General features: G+C 37.5%; 1 protein-coding gene across 1 annotated transcript in view; it reads right to left on the reverse strand.

Annotated features, from left to right (window-relative positions):
- The window catches only part of gpc5a (glypican 5a), a 111,522-nt gene that overhangs the window by 53,746 nt on the left and 37,702 nt on the right, over positions 1–20,074 (reverse strand). Inside the window, exon 7 of the mRNA XM_054615226.1 lies at positions 2,750–2,870. Coding sequence (XP_054471201.1) covers positions 2,750–2,870 — 121 coding nt within the window. The remainder of the gene's footprint in view (positions 1–2,749; positions 2,871–20,074) is intronic.

Here is a 20,074-nt window from a genome sequence, read left to right on the forward strand (position 1 = left end):
AGACCATCCATCCACCCTCCTCCTCCTCCTCCTCCTCCCTATCTAATCTGACTTCCTCCTTTATTACCGCCAAAGCTATGGCTACGTAGAGCATCATGGTTCGAAGCGTAGGACCACCGACCAAGCTGCCGTAGTTGACACTTTGGAGTAAGAAGGAGCTGTTTGTGTTGTTGAGCTCTATGAATAATCATGTTGGTCGTAAATTTCATTGATTTTATACAGCTGCCCTGACATTTAGGATGCTTACGATCTTATCATATTCATAATGAAATATAGCTGGATAATTGTTAGGATGCTAATGAGAGTATTTAGAAGAAAGCTCAATTTGTTAAGGTGTGAATCTATTTTAAATTTCACTAGCACTCAGGTCTAAACAAAACTAAGAGTTTACTACCTGTTCACCATCTTAGGTTAGAACTCTATTTGCTAAGCACTAAGGGCAGCTGAGGCTGATGTAACTGTTTTGCAGGTATTTGGTCACATTGGACCAATAAAAAAAGTTGAGGGATGAGGGTGCTACATGAAAAGTCAGAGGACCAAAGTTAGTTCAATTTGTCCTGAGAGGTATGTGAATGTTTGTGTACCGCATTTCATGGCAATCCATCCAATACTAATCTCATTGTGGCACCAGAGGAAAAGTCAGGGAATCCACCAAAGTCATCAGGATAAATCATTTGGAAACCATGAATGACTCTGAAAAATGTGTTTTTTTGTTTTATTTTCACTTGATGAGTAAAAACTTGACCTGCTGGGAGTGTTGGATGGAAGATCGGGGATCAAAGTCTAATGTCTGTTTAAAATGTCTTTGCAATTCATAGTTGCTAAGATATTTCAGTCTGGATCAAAGTGGTGGACCAACTAAATGGCACTGCAGAGAGCCAAAAAATATGTAAGAAAATATGAATGTTAAAATGTCTTTTTAGATCAGACATTAGTTTGTTGCCAGACCAATCTATTGGAGGTGGGATTATGACAGAAAACACATCATATAACAGAAAGAAAAGACAAAACGTTATTAATGAGCTCTGGTTGAAACTCTGTTGAGGTTGCATCGTTATTTTATGTCATGTTGCCTTTCCTAAGCAAATCCTTTAAATGTATTTACATTGGCTGATTTCTTAGGACAATTGGCAGACAGTAAGTCAGTGTAAGGTGTTGGATTTTTATTCCATTCATAACAAACATTGCCTCTTATTCATCTATTAATAAACTACCTCTGGAATAAATGTTCCTGGAAGAGACAGTCACAACTTTCTTGACAGAAATCGTGCATCTACTCCGTCACTGTCTTTGAATTGTTAAAAAGACTTATTCAAAAATTCAAGACATTTTAAAGACAACTGTGGAGGTGCTGAAAACAGAACATTATTCCAAAACTGAAGCAAAAAACAAAACTTCGATATACTGTTTGTACTCCAACACAACGATTATTGAATGAGCTGTGAATCTGAACATCGAATATCACACTGTAAGCGTTGTTTTACTCTTGTATCTTTCCTATATGTCAGACCTACCTATATTTTTTTCCCACACTAGAGATTTTCCTCTCAGATGGGTGAGTTAACTGATAATGAGCTGCACATAAGTGTTGCGCCCCCATGTGTCATTTTTCATCGCTGCTTGTGACGGCACAAACAGATTCACACAACGCTTCAGTTTTTAAACAAAGCAACTGACGGCTGAGTATGTTTACAGTCACTGAAGGACTTGCTCTCAGAAGATTATAAATGATAACCTAATCTCTGCTGATCTGACGATCGTGATCTGTTTCATAGTTACAGTAAATCATGTGCAGCAGATGAACAATGTCTTAGTTTTCTAAGCTTTCAAGTATAAAAAAGTCTTTCTCCTGTCGGTTAAAACTCACAGAACCACAAGGACTTAGGCAATGAAGCACATTTAAGCTGGCAAAAACACACACACACAGAGGAAGACTGGTACACAGTGAATGTCAACGTGGCAGATCAGGTGTTCGCAAATGGTTATGATATAGATTTATGTGTTCTGACATCCCACAGATGGTGTGAATTAGTCAGGGAGGGGGTGCCAGCACGAGGTCAAGAGAGATGACCTGGCCTTCAGCCTGCCACTTTGGAATCCAAAGCAACAGACATGTGAAGCTGCTGCTGCAGTGCAACAACCCAGAAGCTGCTACAGCAGCTGTTATTGAGGCTGCAGAATAGAAAGTGCTCCAGTAAACTGCCCTAATCTCATCATATTGAGAGATAAACAGCACTGAAAGGAGCCACAGCAGCACAAACGTGCAGGGCGAGTGATAGAAAAGCTACATTGATTTTGACAAAGAGCAGAAAAAGAATTTTGTAAATATGAAGACACACAAACCAGACAAAATGGGTTTATAAATGTGTAAAGATTGATTTTTTTTTCATTGCCTGGAGATGGTTTTGCATTTGAGACTAGTTTTCTATTAGATGGTACTTACTGGTAATATGAAAGATGATATGATTATTCAAAGGTCACGAATAAGAGGCAACTGCTTTGTGAGCTGTTGTTTCTTCTCTGTGTACCTTGAATAACAAGACAAAAGCTAACAAGAGATACTTAATGTTCCATAAACTCACAAAGACGCACAGAGAATTAGCATATTGCCTGAGGAGACTGATACCATATGTTTGAGAGAATGAGGGATGGAATTATAGACTTAAAGTGGAGCGAGAGCTGAAAAAAAAGATTAAAAAAACTATAATGTACATACAGTAAATAAGTAGAGACGTAGAGAGAGGCTCACCTGATTGATGTGCTTCAGTTTATCAATGATCTGATTTATTACAGGGTCTGCTCCCTTCACTTTGACTTCAGGGTTGGCACTCTGAGCCTTGATCCCGTTTCCGACCACACGCAGGGTGTAGCTGTGAACAAAGTACAAAAGACAGAGGGGCCTGTAAGTATTTCCTTATATCCATCAGTCAGGTTAAAGCATAACATGTGAAATACTAGTGTTGAAAAATAAAGCACATTTACTAAACGAAAATATTGTACATTTTACTCTTACTACATTTATTTGACAGGACTAAGTACCTGTTATTTTTCACATTAAGATACATAAAAAAAACATGATGAGAAAACACCATTCTTTGTTAACGATTTAAACAGTGGCTACCAAGCAATTTGTCTTGTGATTTGATACAAAAGTAGAGTCTAGTTTGGGCCCCTTGTGATGTTCAATTTGTCTGAGTTCTGAGCCCAAAATGGCAAAACTTTCCAATATTTCACAAAAGGGTTAAGATTAGAGAAAAGTACAGAAAATGTAGTCAGATTTGTGTGGCAGAACTTTGTCTTTTCTACTTTCCTCCTCCATTAATCATCTCCTAAATAAAGGAATTAAAACTAGTTCCAGCTAAAAGTATAAGCAATCTAATAATAAAATGTATAATTATATATTAATAACAGGTTTCTCTAGAAGGAGTTCTTGTTTTAAAATACTTTAAGTACATTTTGCTGATATGTCTTTTCATTTACTTAAGAAGAATTTTCTAAGCAGGATTTTTCCATTGTAAGATTGGTACTTTTACTTTTAAGGTTCTGAGAACTTCTTCCACCAATGGGAAATATACCGGTAATGTGTTTGAAAATCAAACTTGACACTGAATAAAGTCTAATCTATTATCTCTTCTTCTCTTGTGCTCTAAAATATTAATATCAATATTCTGAACTCACACAAAGGTGATGGCATTATTCATATGTAGGCACGATCAGCGGATAAAGTAGGATTTGTGATATGGGCGAAACATGAGCAGCCATATGTCTCTGCTGCAGTGCTGCAAGGCTGCACATTACATGTATGGTTTTATAAAAACTGTATATTAAATCTTTATGCCCTCTCCTAGAAATGAAACTATTAAACCACACTTTGAGTCCTGTATACTTTTATGATCTCTAATGTTTCAATATGCGGTGTTAATCCTTGTTCTAAAGCGGTTCATTGTTGTTATAGCTTGGTAATAGGCTTCAGTTCACCTCAAGGACTCCTCACTCTTTAGTTTGAATACAGTTTGTCAGCTGTAATGACTTTGACCATGGCAGCCGGTGAGAGAGCACAATTCAATCACATCTCAATCTTCAGCATATCGCTTAATCAAACTAGTAGATCAAGGTAAAGTCACTCATTGCTGAAATACCTGTGTGTGTGTGTGTGTGTGTGTGTGTGTGTGTGTGTGTGTGTGTGTGTGTGTGTGTGTGTGTGTGTGTGTGTGTGTGTGTGTGTGTGTGTGTGTGTGTGTGTGTGTGTGTGAGAATTTGTTAAATAAAATCATGTAGTGAATTTTGGAAAATATTGCATGTATCTTTTTTGCAATAAAGTGTGACTTTTGTACTTTGTATTCTGAAATTATTGGAAAGGGTTGGATCACATGAGTCAGAAACAAACTTTCGCAGCCACCAATGGTATTTAATTCTACAATTGTAACACTATTGACTACCAAGCATGTTTGTTACTGGTGCCAACAACATTATCTTCACTTCACCTGTCTCTCCTCTGCAGTGTGTGGAAAGACACTTCGCCAACAATCCGCAAACATTTAAGTAACTAATCATACATGCGTATGTACGTGCTTCCAGCCCTCCGTGTCCCTTTCTACTCCCCATAGCGTGTATGTGTATGTGTTTGTGTGTGTGTCAGATGTAGCAGACCACCAAGGTGTTAGCCCGATGTCTCTTTAAATTTAAATACCTGGATTAGAGAATTAACATTAAAACAGTTAAAAAGCAATCAGGGGTTTAAATGACTGGTGGGTGATTTTGTAGAGACTGACACAAATTGGTGAGAGCTCTTCAAGCAATACAAGGTCAGAAAGGGAAAGGAAAAGTATGAATAAATAAAGTGCAGGAAGCCTGGGTGTCTAATTTATTTAAAAGAAAAGGTTGGTGGCAGAATTCAAATTTAGTCAAAATGTCTGGGTCCTTGAGATGCAATTTTGATGTTAATTTCCTGCAAATCGGAACTCCTAAATGTGATTAGTTTTGGAAAAATACAGCTGCCACTCAGTGTCCCTTTTTACTTTTTATCAGCAGTAAGTCTGTTATCACCACTATTTTTCTTATTAGGCTCGTTCTTCTCTTTTTTGTGTGGCCTTTGTCATCTTTGTCTCTGCTGTGGCTGCTGTGTTTCTCTTCTGGCAGCTGCTTCAAATGAAATATTAAAATGAACAACAGTCCTTTGGTAATTTAGAGAGCAGATGAAAATGTTCAAAGTAGTATTTATAAAATGCTTCTTTTTTTTGCCCAATTCATACAAAGGACTACATAAAATAAGAGAAAAGTGAACATTTTGGTTCCAAGATACAGGTATACATACGTGAAAAGTCTTTCAGACAAATGGCAATGAGCAATCAATCATCAGCGACTATAACTTATCAGCAAACATCTTTTGTACATGGAGTAAATTTATTCTTTTTTGCATCAGAGGAGTCTGCATGCAGGCATTTTTTTCTCTGCCTTTTTGCTTCTTGACACCATCCTCTGAAAAGCCTGACTCCTAGGATGTTAACCCTTTCAAACTCCTTTGTCAGAAATAGTATGATAAAGCTCTTTGATACTTTTTTATGTATTTTAGATGTAATGATTAGAATTGTGTGTTTTTTATGCTTTAGTAAATTTAAGTTGTTAATGGTTGTGTAAGAGAAAATATTTTTCCAAGCCAAAGTTGGAAGTGATCTGCAATTCAGACTGCGTAAAGGGAAATTAATAATTAAAATTCATAAGAAAATGGTCGTATTATATTCTAATTTTGATATTGATAAATAAATATAATAACTGGGACTGAAACTCTTCAAACTGAAGCCTTATCCTGTACATGACATATACTAAACATGTGCCAGGCTTTGTTCAATGACATTATGCTGGTTCAACCTTTCTTCACACAAAATTGTGTAAAAACATCTCTCATAAATTAGAGATAAGTTCTGTTCATATAAAAAGCAGTGTGGCTTGTAAGAGACTGGAGACATGTTGTGGTTTGACCAGCTGAATGTTGGATTTTAGACTAACCAGGTTACTGCAGTGTGTATCAACAAGTTCTCAGATTGTCTGCCTTAACATGATTTCTCTAAATAATTGGCTGCTTGTGCATCGACCAAAATGTAAGTGTGAAAGTGAAGGCCCTGTTTGCTCGCTGCTGCCGGTGCCTCCGGCTTGAGGCTGATGTGTTTGGACTAAACTGCACCTGAACCTTGTATACTGGAGCTAAGATCTTGCTGCCTCCAGCTCTGTTGAATCCCTGGACACAACTGCTGAGCTGGAGATTGCATGTGTAAGAAATGGAATACGGATAGTCCTTGTTGGGTTTGGCAATACAATAAATTGGTAAGGGTAAACCTTTTAAGAAAAATAACGGTAAAAATCTATGATAAACGCACGTTGCTTAAAGTTATCACGAGACACAATCCTATGTTAAAAAATTCACCTTTTCATGACCTTTACTGCAGTGTTTTCCTCCTTTCTGTACAGTATGATTAATAGCAGATTGAGGAGATTACATTAGAGCCATCTGTGCCCAGTTTCGCTCAGTGAAAATGTGTATAGCCTGTGTTTTAAAAACTACACGTTATTACCAAAAGCTTTCTACTATGAAAACCACAGAAATTTTTATTTTTATTTTTAGTGAGTATTTAGTGCATTTAAATGTGGAGGAACATAAAAAATATCACTTGTATCCATAAACAGACGCACACGCACACACACACACACACACACACACACACACACACACACACACACACACACACACACACACACACACACACACACACACACACACACACACACACACACACACACACACACACACACACACACACACACACACACACACACACACAGGCAGCTCCTCTTGCATTCGGTAAGCAATCTATTTCATTATGCCACTGGGATCCATAACTTGAAACACATACAATCTCTTGGAACAGGCTGCAGGGCTGGCAATGCAACACAAGGACTCTCTGGGAGTGGCAACCCCAGAAAGTAAAGGTCTGCTCCTTAAAAGGTGTCATGGACATTGATCATATCATCAGATTTTCTTCAGGGTAAGTAAAAAGCACATAGTAGCATCAAGCACAACCTACAAGAGGATATCAAACAGCTGAGTGATTGCCTGCGTCTCTGTGGACCAGCAGCAGGATCCTATAATCCATATCCTTCACCCCCAAAGGGATTCTTGGTTTGCATCTCATCTCTGCTCATACTGCTGTTCAGCTCCAGATTGGAAATTTAAATCATTTTATTCTTGGCTCTTATCCCTCTCTCATCCAACTATATTTGTCTGTAAGTGCAAAACCTCCACGTCTGGAACAAAGAAATGTGAGGCCTCTTTTGTCATATTCCCTGACTTCAGGACAAAGAAGGATTGGTACGTCAAAGTTATTTACTCTGATCATAACACAAGAGGAACATGGCTCTTCCCCAATCCAGTGCACTGTAATACTGTGATTGTGCATGAAACAAAGATGCAAGCTACTGAGACAAATCTAATCCTTTCTATTTCTAATATCTTGTCTTATCTTATCTGTATCCTTTTGATTAGGGCTGTGGCAAGGAATGGTTGGGAATAAAAGTTAAAAATATAATATTAATAATACCTACAAAGGGTTAGGGTTAGGGTTAGGGTTAGAGAGTGTAGATCTCTTCCAGGTGTGTCTACACCCCCCCCGTCTAGACTTAACAGTTTTCCCTCACAGGTCTCACACAACAGATATGCTCTCATTTTAATCTATGTGTGCAGATGTCACCTGCTCCATGCAGGCGCGTGTCTCAGCTCTGTCCCACGGGTTTAACAGCAGTTTGACGTATTTATTTTGACTTCAAGTGTATTTTTGTAAACATCAGGTGGATGCCCAATAAAAAGGCACTGAATAACGATGTCTCAAACCACAGAGCACCAATGTAGACAGCTGTGCGTGTAGTTCCGATAGCTGTAAGCCAAAAACCATTCAAAAACAATAAAAAGGACGCAAACTGTTTTACCCACTGACATACAGTCATACAGTGTGAGACTAGCAGTGGACAGATGGAGAAGTGCACAGTAACTCACGCACACACTGAAGCAATCCCATGATTCTCCTGGCAGAGAAAATAATAATACTACTAATACTACTACTAATAATAATAATAATGATAATAAAAAACAACAACAACACAATCCAACTGAAGAAAAACACATTCGAATGGACAAAACACAATCAAATGAAGGAAATATTCTCATCAATTTGACAACAACACATATGCAACATAACAAAATACACTGCATCTATTGAAAACACAGCCAAATATAGAAATGCAAGTTGCACAGAAGTTACAAAATTAAGTTTCAGAAGCCATTAAAATTGATGAACACACCAGAGTTGTTGCTATGGTCATTGCTGATGGACTAATTTACTCCATTTGTTTAAACATGAGATGAACCTTGCTCTAAAGCTCTGTAAAGCCGAGTGGAACAAAAGACTCAGATGAAGATTTTCTGTTGGTTCATCAATGCAATTGCATATTCCCTTTTTTTCATAATTTGCTGAACCTAAAAGCAACACTTACAAACTAAACTGCCGTGTTTCAATAAGTTTGTTGGGATTTCTGTAAGCAGTTTACGGATGGCTGCTGAATGTTCAACATATTAATAAACTAGCAGGTCAGAGACTGCTCCCACTGTTTTATATCTATTAGTAAGCTTCTCCTGCCTTTGAGGTATCAATCATGAGATGCACATGAGCATGCCTGTTAATTATTTGTCTTCATACCATCTGTCATTCAATTGTAAGTTCACATGTATAATTACTATGGACAAAGAACAGAAACTCAGTTTTTCCCCAAAAAAATCTGCCTAATATGGAAACGGGCCAACTTCAAAGAAACAAGAAGGCAGGAGCCAATTCTGTTGATTCAAATTTTCATCTAAAATCAAAATCCAGCTTATTTATACAGCAGTGTCTAAAAGGAAAGAGGCTGTTTAAATGCAAAAATGTATTTTTCCTGGGAGCACCTTCATCAAAATGTTATGGAGAGTGGAGTTCAGTGGCTCGGGAGATGAAGGAGGTAGACCATGCAAACTGTTCATGGTTGGCTGAGTGAGAAACAAAGCAGGCCTGTGGTTAGCAGGCTAGAAGGCAATACCTGTTTTCCAGTTGTCACTGAGGAAACAAAAGTCCCTCTGGCTAATTGCCGAACGCAGAGAGGATCTGCGAGAGTCTGTCACTTCAAAGCAGCCTGTTCACTTAAGCTCAAAAGGACAGAAAACTCTTCAGGCAAGACAATGCAACATATGCAGTTTAATGTGTAAAATCAACAAGGGGGCCAGGCTTCAAACAAACATCTGTTTGGTACAATAACCCAGAGTTAATATGGTAACAAACATTAACACTGCAACACTGTAATTAAATGATACATCAAAATTTACAGACTAAATAGGTGTATGTTTATATTCCACAATATGTGCGCTACATCAAGAGTTTGATTGAAGAATGCCATTTCTATTTGTGCACAAATTCACGAATCCGATCAATCAATTGACTGACAAAACTTCTGCAGACAGGTTGTAATAAGGTATTTTCATAAAGGATTATTATAATTAGGATTACAAGGTTTGACAGTTTGTGTATCTAGAACTGTGTGCCTTTATTGAGAGCTGTGACAAAGAGGATAATACAACTGCAGTCAACAGTGCCTCTGGCAAAGATTTAGCTCCAAACATCACTACTGCCATGTTTGTTCCAATTACTAGGAAGCCCTGAGCCTTGAAGTTGAATTGACTTGTGCCAGGAGGACACTATGGAATTAGCCAGACAGAGCTGTTTGAGCAAGGTGGCAGCGGTAATTAATATGGTCTGGTAGTTGGTCGTGGGTAATGGGCAGTTTGTGTCAGGAATCTGTACTTGCATTGTTGTACTGAGATGTTGGGACTGCCTCTTACGAGGAGACGGATTATTTAAAGATTTATAAACACAAACTTCTACAGGACTAAGCAAAAATCAAAGACGGATTTTGTAAGTGCAGTCTAATGTTTGTGAAATCCAATTTTGAGGTAATGATGGAGGAAAGATTGGCACAATGAAAACAAAGTGGATTGCATAATATAAGCTTATGATAATGACAAAACATTGTTGGGCATAGATGCTTATCTCCATTTCCCTGTAGGTGAAACTGTGTGAAAATAACAACTGTAAATATGTTTCTATTTATGCTTATTTATAGATCAGGATTTTTCTTTTTGGAGGCTTTAAGCCAACAGAATCAAGTCAGTAATTTCATCTAAGTTATATGTTCAATGCAGAACATCAAAACCAGCAAATTTTGATGTTTTTTAGGCTCAGAAAACATATTTTCTCAATCAGCTTTTTAATATAAGAAATGTGGTCCGACATGGAAATGCCATCGTTGGAAAAGTTTAGGTTACTTCAATTGATAGATTTCTGGAGATGTGCTTTTGTCTGCTTATGTCACATACAGAGCACCAATCAGTAAACAAAATATCACATGAATTACACTTCTTTTTTTTAACAAAATTGAACCCCATAGTTATATGAATATTTAGAGTATTATAGAGTAAAAATATTTACTGCCAATGCACTGTATCTTATTTATTTTCCCTCCAATATCCCCTCAGGGCAACTAAAGCATGATTAACATTTGTTTATGGTTATGCTTAATTAACTCAAAACACTAAAAAGAGTTAGGGAAAAATCATGGTCTTCGTAAAAAACAAAAAAAAGTTGATTTAACAGCACTAAACAGGACATGACGAGTTTTTCTGCTGTCTATAATTGTCCAATGTGTTGCTCTCACCCTACCAACACGTTGGACTCTGTGTCCATCAAAACATTCACCTCATCCTCATTCATACGACTTCTCGACAGGATAGAATTATCAAACTTCTGTGTTGCTGGTTTTATGTTCTGTTTTTTTACTCTGTGCTGTTTATTTTGTGAATATATCATGGAACTGCAAATAAAGTCTGCCTTGATTTTGATCTTGAAACGTCCTGGATTGGGAAGAATGTTGCCAGTGAGTTTAATGCAGGCACAAATGATGCTTCCTTCAAATGTATTTGTGCCCATTCGTTTTCTTTAACAACGACACAACAACCTAGGAGGGGCACTTTGTTTGTTTATTCATGTTTTTTCACAACGCGTATTGATTAGGGATATTACGACACACGCACTTTAAATGGCAAAGAGCCCCATGATCCCTGCACAAGAGGAGTGGAGTGTGAGCTGGTAGAACACAACGTGTGCTGAGTCTACAGGGGTCAAGCTGGTAGATGAAGTTGTATTTTTTAATCACTGTTTCCTTCAATAAAAACATCAGGCCAATGACATTTCTAACAGAAAAACTAAGCTAATGTCCATCAGTAGTTGAATGAACAGTTGTATTGTGCCTTTTTGTTTCTGACACTGTTGTTGTTGTTTCGATAACCTCCTTGTGCGCCAGGCTCAACTTGATAGCCACAACTAAACTATTTGTACACATCCCGGCAAAACTTTACACAAACAGCGTTTTATTCACATTTACATAAACAAGTACCAGCATATGGCGCCGCACCTCTCAACACTGATGCCAAAAATGACACCTAGCTCACACAGACATCCATTATTAGGGTTGTAAAGAGCGTATTATATCGTACCGATAATTTTCCCTACAAAGCTAAGTGGCTCTGTGTGCATATGAGCTACTGCATCATCCACGCTGTTAATGCCAAAAAGATATCAGAAGTCCTCAAATGGCAAAGGAACTTTTATAACACCTCTTAAATATTTGAGTTTTATGGAAGGTAATAACGACAAATGGTAAAGTTGGCTATCTAGGAAGTACAATGGCCTCATAAAAGCAGATGGTCACCGAAAGAGGGGATTTTTAAAAGGTGTTAATGCCCCATAAGGACAATAATGGTCAGGATTAAACAGATGTGGTAGGAGCAGGGCAGCCAATAAAAGACTCATCAGAGTTTTTATGATAACGATGATCAACATGTTCACATTCAAAATAATGCTCTTCTTTATTTCCGTCACAATGCATAAATGCTGTATCTTTTCTATCTGTTTTAATTTACCACAGAACACAAACAAATATCCAGCAGGATTTAATGTACTGACTTCTTGGTCTCAATCCAGTGGAGATTATCAAAATAATCACTCTAATAAAGGAAAAAGTTCCTGTCTGGCATAAAAACTTAAGAGGCTTAGTCATCTTTGCCATCCTCGTCCACTGATCGAGCTTGTCCAAATTCCAACACCTGCTTCAAGGAGATGCAGAGGAGAAACATTGAGAGGACGATTATGGATTTATGAAGAGTTCTGTAAACACTCATAAACAAATCAACAAGCCTAGAGCAACGCCCATATTCCCAGGCTATCAAATAGAGGAAGCAAGACGTCAGGTTTAAAGTAAACACTTGAGCGATGATTGGACTTCCTCTCACAATGGCAGCGTTTCAAAACAATTCATCTATCCGCTCCAGCATTGGAGCCAAAGGAGCACAAATAGATTTTGTAATAAGGCTTGAAGAAGCATGCTGCACCACTGTGTTGGGATATTTAAGCAGGTTATTAACATGTAATTTGTCAGTGCTATGCTCAGCAGTGCTGCAAGTGTCTTCAAATTATCATTAATTTATGTTCAAATATGAGCATGAGGAAGCAGACAATTTCCGCAGCAATTTAAAATAGATAGAAGTGAGCACTGACAGATCTGCTCTCGTTTAATCGCCTGCTGGCAGAGTATGTGTAAATTGCCAAAAAAAAAAAACATAACATGACTCATTGTTATCATTTTTCACAGTTAAAAAAAACCTATGGGATATTTGTAGCTGTGTGTTAAAGGCCATGGTGGAAGAAGTATGTAGCTCATTTACTGACAAATTAAGTTTAGAACTATTTCAAAGACATGTATGTAAAAAGTAAAAGTACTCACTATACAGAATAGATGCCTATTTTTGGTTATTAAAACTTGATACTTTAATGTACATGTTAAGCACATTCTTTTTAAGTGAGTCATATACTAAGTATTCTATAACAATGCATCATAATAAAGATGTTGATCCTTTGTTTTGTAAAATCTTAATATGCAAAATAACTAGTACCTATTGATGTTAAATAAAAGTACATTATTAGAGTAAAACGTACAATATCTCACGTAGAAATATAAAGTAGAATACATTTGAAATTTTCAGAAGCAGCTGTTTTCAATTCAAAAAAACTCCATAAACCCAGTCTATACTACCAGCTCAGCATCAAGCAGACAGACAGACCGAGATAAGCTGGTAAACTTAGTGAAGCATTTAGCAGCTAAAGAACCAGATATTTCCCTCAGGAGTTGGTAGAGACCAAAAACAGAGCTAAAAGTAAGCAGATATTGGACATTCATGAGGTTGACACAAAGCCGACTGATAACTAACTAATTAATGATAAAGTGTTTCAGTAACTGCTGCCATATTCACTTAAAAGGTGATCACATGTCACATGTAGTGTGCAGCATGAAAAAAAGCAGATCATTAATATATATTCAGCAATATAATTCATAATGAGAGATGTTTTATGTTAAACATTGCTCAGCATGCAGTATGTGATGCCATACTCCAATTCAAGTTACCACTCAGACACCAATGAGGTCCAGTTTAAAGCTCCCGTTTTCTATTATGTGGCAGAAACAAGTAGCCACATCTGCTGTTTCTCCAGCTGCAGACGCTGTGGATCCACAGCAGTAAACAACAGATTGGCAAAAGGGACCAAAATACCAACAGTCTAATCACCCCTGTGAAAGCGTTATTTATTTTTGCTCTCAACCTCATTCTTCTTTTTACTCGGCGTAACAGCGGCTGAATGGGCAAAAGGAAAGAACTGCTGCTAATAGTAAAGTAGCTGATACACCTCCTGCAGGCCCTCTAAAGCTTCAAGGTGAGTGACAGCTGCATTACACCAGTCAGACTCAATAGCAAGTGTGAGTATGATACATCAAAAGTATCAGTGCAGAATTACCTTTATTTTTATATATATATATATCTATATATATATAGATATATATCCAGGAAACAAAATAAAAAATCCAAAAAACATGTTTCTAATAATTCGTCTACCTATGTTGATATAAATAAAATATTTTTTATATAAATAATTGGAACACTTTACTGTAAGAATAAAACAGCAGCTGAATCAACAAAAAAGTTCTCCTTTAAAATCAAAAAATGTTTTGCAAAAACTATACATTGTTACCAGGTAAAACAAAATGAAACTGCGTTGACTGTAATAGGACTGAGCCTACTGAGAGAATTTTTCTTAGAGAATTCTAGCACTGCTTTTTTTTCTTTGCTTGGACACTGCGTATTAGTGTGACCACTGAGACAACTGTATACCTGTTAAACCACTACTCACTCGTTCTATACGCAGGGATTAAAACAAACACCCCACAATTTAAAGAAAAGGTTAAAGTTAAACAAAAGACAGAAATACATACAGAGGCAGCTCAGGAGGTCTGGTGACTCTTTGGGTTACCCATTAGCTTTAATTATGTGATGCAGCTTTAAGTTTCTATACATCATTTATATTTTGATTAATGATACGTACATACATCGTGGCCCTCGTATTTGTGATACGGTAGCTGAGTTCAAAGGTGGGTCAACCCTTTTATTTCCTGCAATAGCCCGCATAAAAACCTTCATAAAGGTAGAATTTATTGTGGGGCTGTGGCATTAGATTAATCTACTAGTTGTACCTGAAAATATATAAACTGGAAACTGATGGTGTTTGTCTGGCTACACTAGAAACAGAGTGAATAGTGGAGCTGAGAGTGAAAGAGATAAAATATAGAAGGATTGTTTAACATTTTCCTTCCATATCATACCACCGATCTTTCTTGAGAGACAGTAAAACTGCTCGGTCTAAGTCAATTTTATAGTCGACTGATCACACGCTGTAGCGTCTCTCCCTTCATCCTCTGATGGGCTTATCCGTGTTTATGTTTCCACACAGTATCTACCCACACTCGTCTCTGTATGGCCAATCACAGGAGAATAACACAACTGCACCCCTTAAGACAACTGCTGCAGCCCCCCCAAAGATCCATCACAATTACGCCTATCTCTCAATCTCTCTGTTTGATGCTAAATCAGTCAATATGTTTTCCCCTCACGTAAGGCTCACTGTTTAACTTGCTTTGTAATTAAGGAAACATTCAACAAACACCAGCTTTAGGATGCTGTGCTCACAGCTGTAGTGTGCATTCTACTGAGAGGGTAAAGCTTTAAACAACACATTTTTTTTCATTTGAGAAGTGATGTGCAATAAACAAACAAGTGCAGTTTCAAAAAAAAAAAGTTGATGCCTGGGCTTTTATAGTGATTTTGGATATTGGAATAACTCAACAAAACGTTCAACGAACAGCCTGTGCTGTTTTGGATGATGTGTTTATAGAATAAAGAATAAAGTTACTTGTTTATTCATTTAAAGAGCTTAACATTTGGCTGATCCTTTGTACAAACCATGAAATGCTTCTGCGTTGACTATGGACTTTAGGGGTGGAATTCATCCTCCCACTGTCAGCCTCAAACAGGTCTACTCTGCACACTCAGTGAAGATCATCATCATTTGTTATGGATGTACATTATCCTCCACCACAACTTTTTAGTTACATTACATTAAGCACTTTACAATAGCGGCCGTTTTACGAGCTTTAAAACTGCCTGCACGTTCATTCCTCATTCCCTCGGCGTGGACTGTGTGCCAATGGTTTGATGGGTTAATTTATGTGGCGAATTGTTTTAAATAACAAGCCCTGGGGTTGGCCGTGAAGTTGTGATTATCCTCTGTCTTGTTACTGTGCTTTAATAACGTGCCCTCAACGCTGGGCACAGCGAATCAGACCTTCCTCAAAGAGACTAATTTACAGATGCCACAAGGTGCTTTTACGACGCCGTAGTGTCCGTGTAATTTAAATGTCAAAACAATGCCTTGACTGTCATTTCACTTTAGAGGGCAGAATCATTCGTTTCAGAGTGACAATTGATTCTTATTCTACAAGCCTGACCGTAAGCGTGGATTTAATTAGTATTTTCTTCACAATGATTTCATGATTAAGTGTTGTAATTAATCAATCTGTTTCATGCTGTTGTTTACGTCAACCTGCCTGATCTACTTGTCTAATTAACAGTTTCCTAAACTTCCCTCAATAACTTCCAGTTCAGATAGAGTAGGGCAAAGAATTTCACTAATAGATATCACCATGAAACATCCCAAGTTGATGACTTGCAACAATTATTGTTGCAAGTCATCAACAATTATTCTTTGTATTAAAAGTTTGCTGAAAATGTTTAAATATGTAAATGAGATATTGTCTCATTAAATATGTTCTCATTTGCATACATTTCCTGAACAAATCTGAACATTGTATTTTCATTCATTCATTTTCCATAACCTGCTTATCCAGTTAAGGGTCGCAGGGGTGCTGGAGCCGATCTCAGCTGTCAATGGGCGAAGGCAGGGTACACCCTGGACAGGTCGCCAGTCTGTCGCAGGGCTGACATATAGAGACAGACAACCATTCACACTCACATCCACACCTACGGGCAATTTAGAGTCTTCAATTAACCTAAGCTGCATGTCTTTGGACTGTGGGAGGAAGCCGGAGTACCCGGAGAGAACCCACGCTGACAATATGCAAATTCCACACAGAAGGTTGTCTAGCTCGGGAAGTGAACCCGGGCCCCTCTTGCTGTGAGGTAACCACTACACCACCGTGTTGCCTCACACATCGTATTTTGTCAGGTTTAAAATTCTTGTTTCATTTCGTTGACATATTAGAGTCAAAGGTTTTTTACAGAGGGGATTTAGGATCTCTTTTTATCACTTTATCACAATACTATCAACAGGTATAAAAAAATATATTATTATTAAAAAATGTTCTACAAATCAGGCTATGAATGATAGGAATGAAAGTGGAAAGTTTGGTGAATGCAAATGCTACTGAAAAAATATTTTTAGAAAACTGTCTTTTAAGAAATGTATTATTAATTCACCTCATTTTGAAACACTACAGGTGAATAGGCTAGAAAACAGAACTATACCACCATGACACTTCCTCAGTTGATTACAGACATCAATTAAATTATTTAAGAAATCTACTGACCCAAATTGACAAAGTGCAGTAAACTCAACAAGTCTTTGCACTAGTTTGAAAGGAAGCAAAGAAAGCCAAAATTTCTAAATTGACCACTGCATTAAAAACAATGTTGTTGCCTAGAGTGTCTTAACCTGACCTGCCAGATGGTTTGTTACACACAACAATCTGAGAAGCCGTCACTGGAAACTGTTTGGAAAAGGCCTGCACTCTCAAAACATACTGGGCAGCTGATTGGATGAACCATCTGTCAATCAAACCGTTGCCAGTCTGGAGAGGAGCGTTTCCATCCAGAAAAACCATCAGTGTCCTTCTTTGCTCTTTTTCCAACAAAATAAATACTCTCCAGTTGTAATACAACTGATGTTATAGCTGCATCTTTGACCACCTCACCGTCGCACACACAAAAACAAGCAAGTAGCTTCCAGTAGCTCCTCACAGGAAGTGGATTGGTCCGTACTCAGGCTTACTGGTCACACACGAAGCTTACTTGAAGCATGTCAAGATAAGATTTTGTATGATATGTGATCCCAAGATTCTCCTTAATAATCAAAATGTGTCTGTAGAGAAGTCACAGACAAATTGTCAAAAAAAAAAAAAAAAGACACACATATTGCATTAATGTGCAAGCAATGCACTGAGGGGAGAAAGACTGAGAAACTTCGGGAAGAAGCTGGCAAACAATTCACACAGCTTGGCTTTAGGTGTTATAGATGTGTTGTAATAAGAATTTATCTTATTTTAGAACACAAAAAAATGTTCCCCACTGCAATTCTGTAAAACGTCAGGGTGACGAATGGAGCATGCAGCGTATTTGGGTTTGCTCGTTTTTGACTCAAGCAGGTTTCCAGGCTACGCGGCGAGCAGCAGCGCTAATCTTCACAACTTCTTCACACTTCTTCAGCTCGTGTCAACACCACTGTGAGTCAGTTAGCCATTCATATGCTGCTACAGATGGTCTCATCCCTCTTCTTCAGCTCAGCTGCTGACATGATTCATGGGGCCCTGTGTCTTGATTTAGGGTCTCTTTCATATTTCTTCTTGCCCACAGCAGAGGAGCATTTCTCCAACATACCCCTGAGGCAATGACCCTGCTCTGCCTCACTGTGAGAATTTTTTTAAAAAAAAGCTCTGCTGGGGAAAAACTGGACGTGACACAACTCCAACACACACAAATACACACACACGTGCTGCATACAGTATAATGGGCACATATCAGCTAATACACTTGTATGGTCAAAGGCAAATAAGACAAAGTTTCTTTGTCTTATCACAAAATGTGCTCAATAGTAAACATCAAAAAAAAAAGTCAGGATTAAGTGGACAAACAAAACTGTGCAAATAAGCTCTTCAGGAAGGTCTCAGCCAACTCATTAACATACCATTCCACTCTGTGGTTATTCCCACTCCCAAAGTCAATGTAAAAAGCATGTCACTAAAAATTATATCAGCAGTTTCTGGTGATTGTTTCTCAACTCAATCTTATTTTGTTGAATTTGTATAATAAGAACTTAGTGCGTTTCCCTTCTATCTGGAGTCAGAATTTTCCTCCAATTTGCTCTCTATGGGCTTCAGATTGCCCTGTCAGAAAGGACTACAGCGAAAGACTGTGCACACCACTTCCTTATCGCTACCAGTAAATTACTTCAGGATCAGATACAGGCTGCCAACTCACAGAAACTCTACTCACCAGACACAGAGAGGGGAAAAAAGAGGAGCTAGAAAAGAGGGAGAGAGAGGAAGAAAAAAAATGTGTCAAGACATGGCAAGAGGAGGAGAGTATCCCCGTAGAGATGGATAGTTTGAGCTGCACTCAAAGGTCACATGATGTTATCTAAAGATCATCTTCCATCACCAACACTCGCCTTTTAACACCCTGCTCAACAGCTGGAATCAAGCGCCTGTCAATCAAAACTTTCATATCCTGCAGCGGCAACAAAGTGGCTTTCTATTCCCAATGTAATCATTGTGAAAGACAATTCTCTTAAATATTAACACAAGCACAATAATTAAAACGACAAACATCACAAAACAAAAATCACCTGCGGGTGTCAAGAAATTATTTATCCTTTGGCATTTCTGTTTCATAGACAATTTAACAAGAGAATATGGCAGAAATATGTAAAAAAGGACAACAAAACCAATCAATCAATCTGTGATTTGTCTTCTTAATTAAGCTGCTGGAAGACGTTTTGCTCAGTCGTTTCGCCTGTTACTAGCTTTGTTTAGAAAAATGAATGCCTTTATCTATTTCAAGCACATTTTAAAATCTGCAAATGTGTCATCAGTCACACTATGTAGAGCTGCAACTAACAATTACTCTCATTATCAACTAATCCACCAATTTTTTTTAATGAATCTATTCATTGTTTGGTCTATTAAACATCAGAATAGTAAAAAATGAACAATTCAAACCTGATACAGTATATACCATTCAATATCAGAAAGAGCACAAAGGAAACCAAAAAGATTCCCATCTGAAAACATATTTTTTTGTTGCATATTCATTTGCTGTCAATCAACTTTTCAATTAATTGTTTCAGCTCCACCATTATGTATAAATCAAGGTACACGCCATATTAAAATAAACACATGGGTCTTACATGACAAACATTCTGAACAAAAGATCAGTTTTTTTACAGATAGTAACACCACAAATGTTTAATCAGTTGTTAGAATTATATTAGACGTTGCATCAGTAGGCTGAAGATGTGATTTACATTTAAGTTAAAACGATTAGTCGATTACTGTAATCGATGAATTATTTAAATACAAAATATTCTCTGGATCCAGCTTCTAAAAAGGGCAACATTTGCTTTTATATCATTTTATATCATTGTGATCTAAATATATTTTGAGTTTTGGAATGTTTGATGGATAAAGAAATAAGGCATTTTACACAACAAAAACAGAACAGAATCAGCAGATTGAAAGATAATGAAAAAAATATTTTTACACCCAGCTTCAC

This window comes from Anoplopoma fimbria, chromosome 2 (assembly GCF_027596085.1).
Source record: "Anoplopoma fimbria isolate UVic2021 breed Golden Eagle Sablefish chromosome 2, Afim_UVic_2022, whole genome shotgun sequence".
NCBI classification, from domain to species: Eukaryota; Metazoa; Chordata; class Actinopteri; order Perciformes; family Anoplopomatidae; genus Anoplopoma; species Anoplopoma fimbria.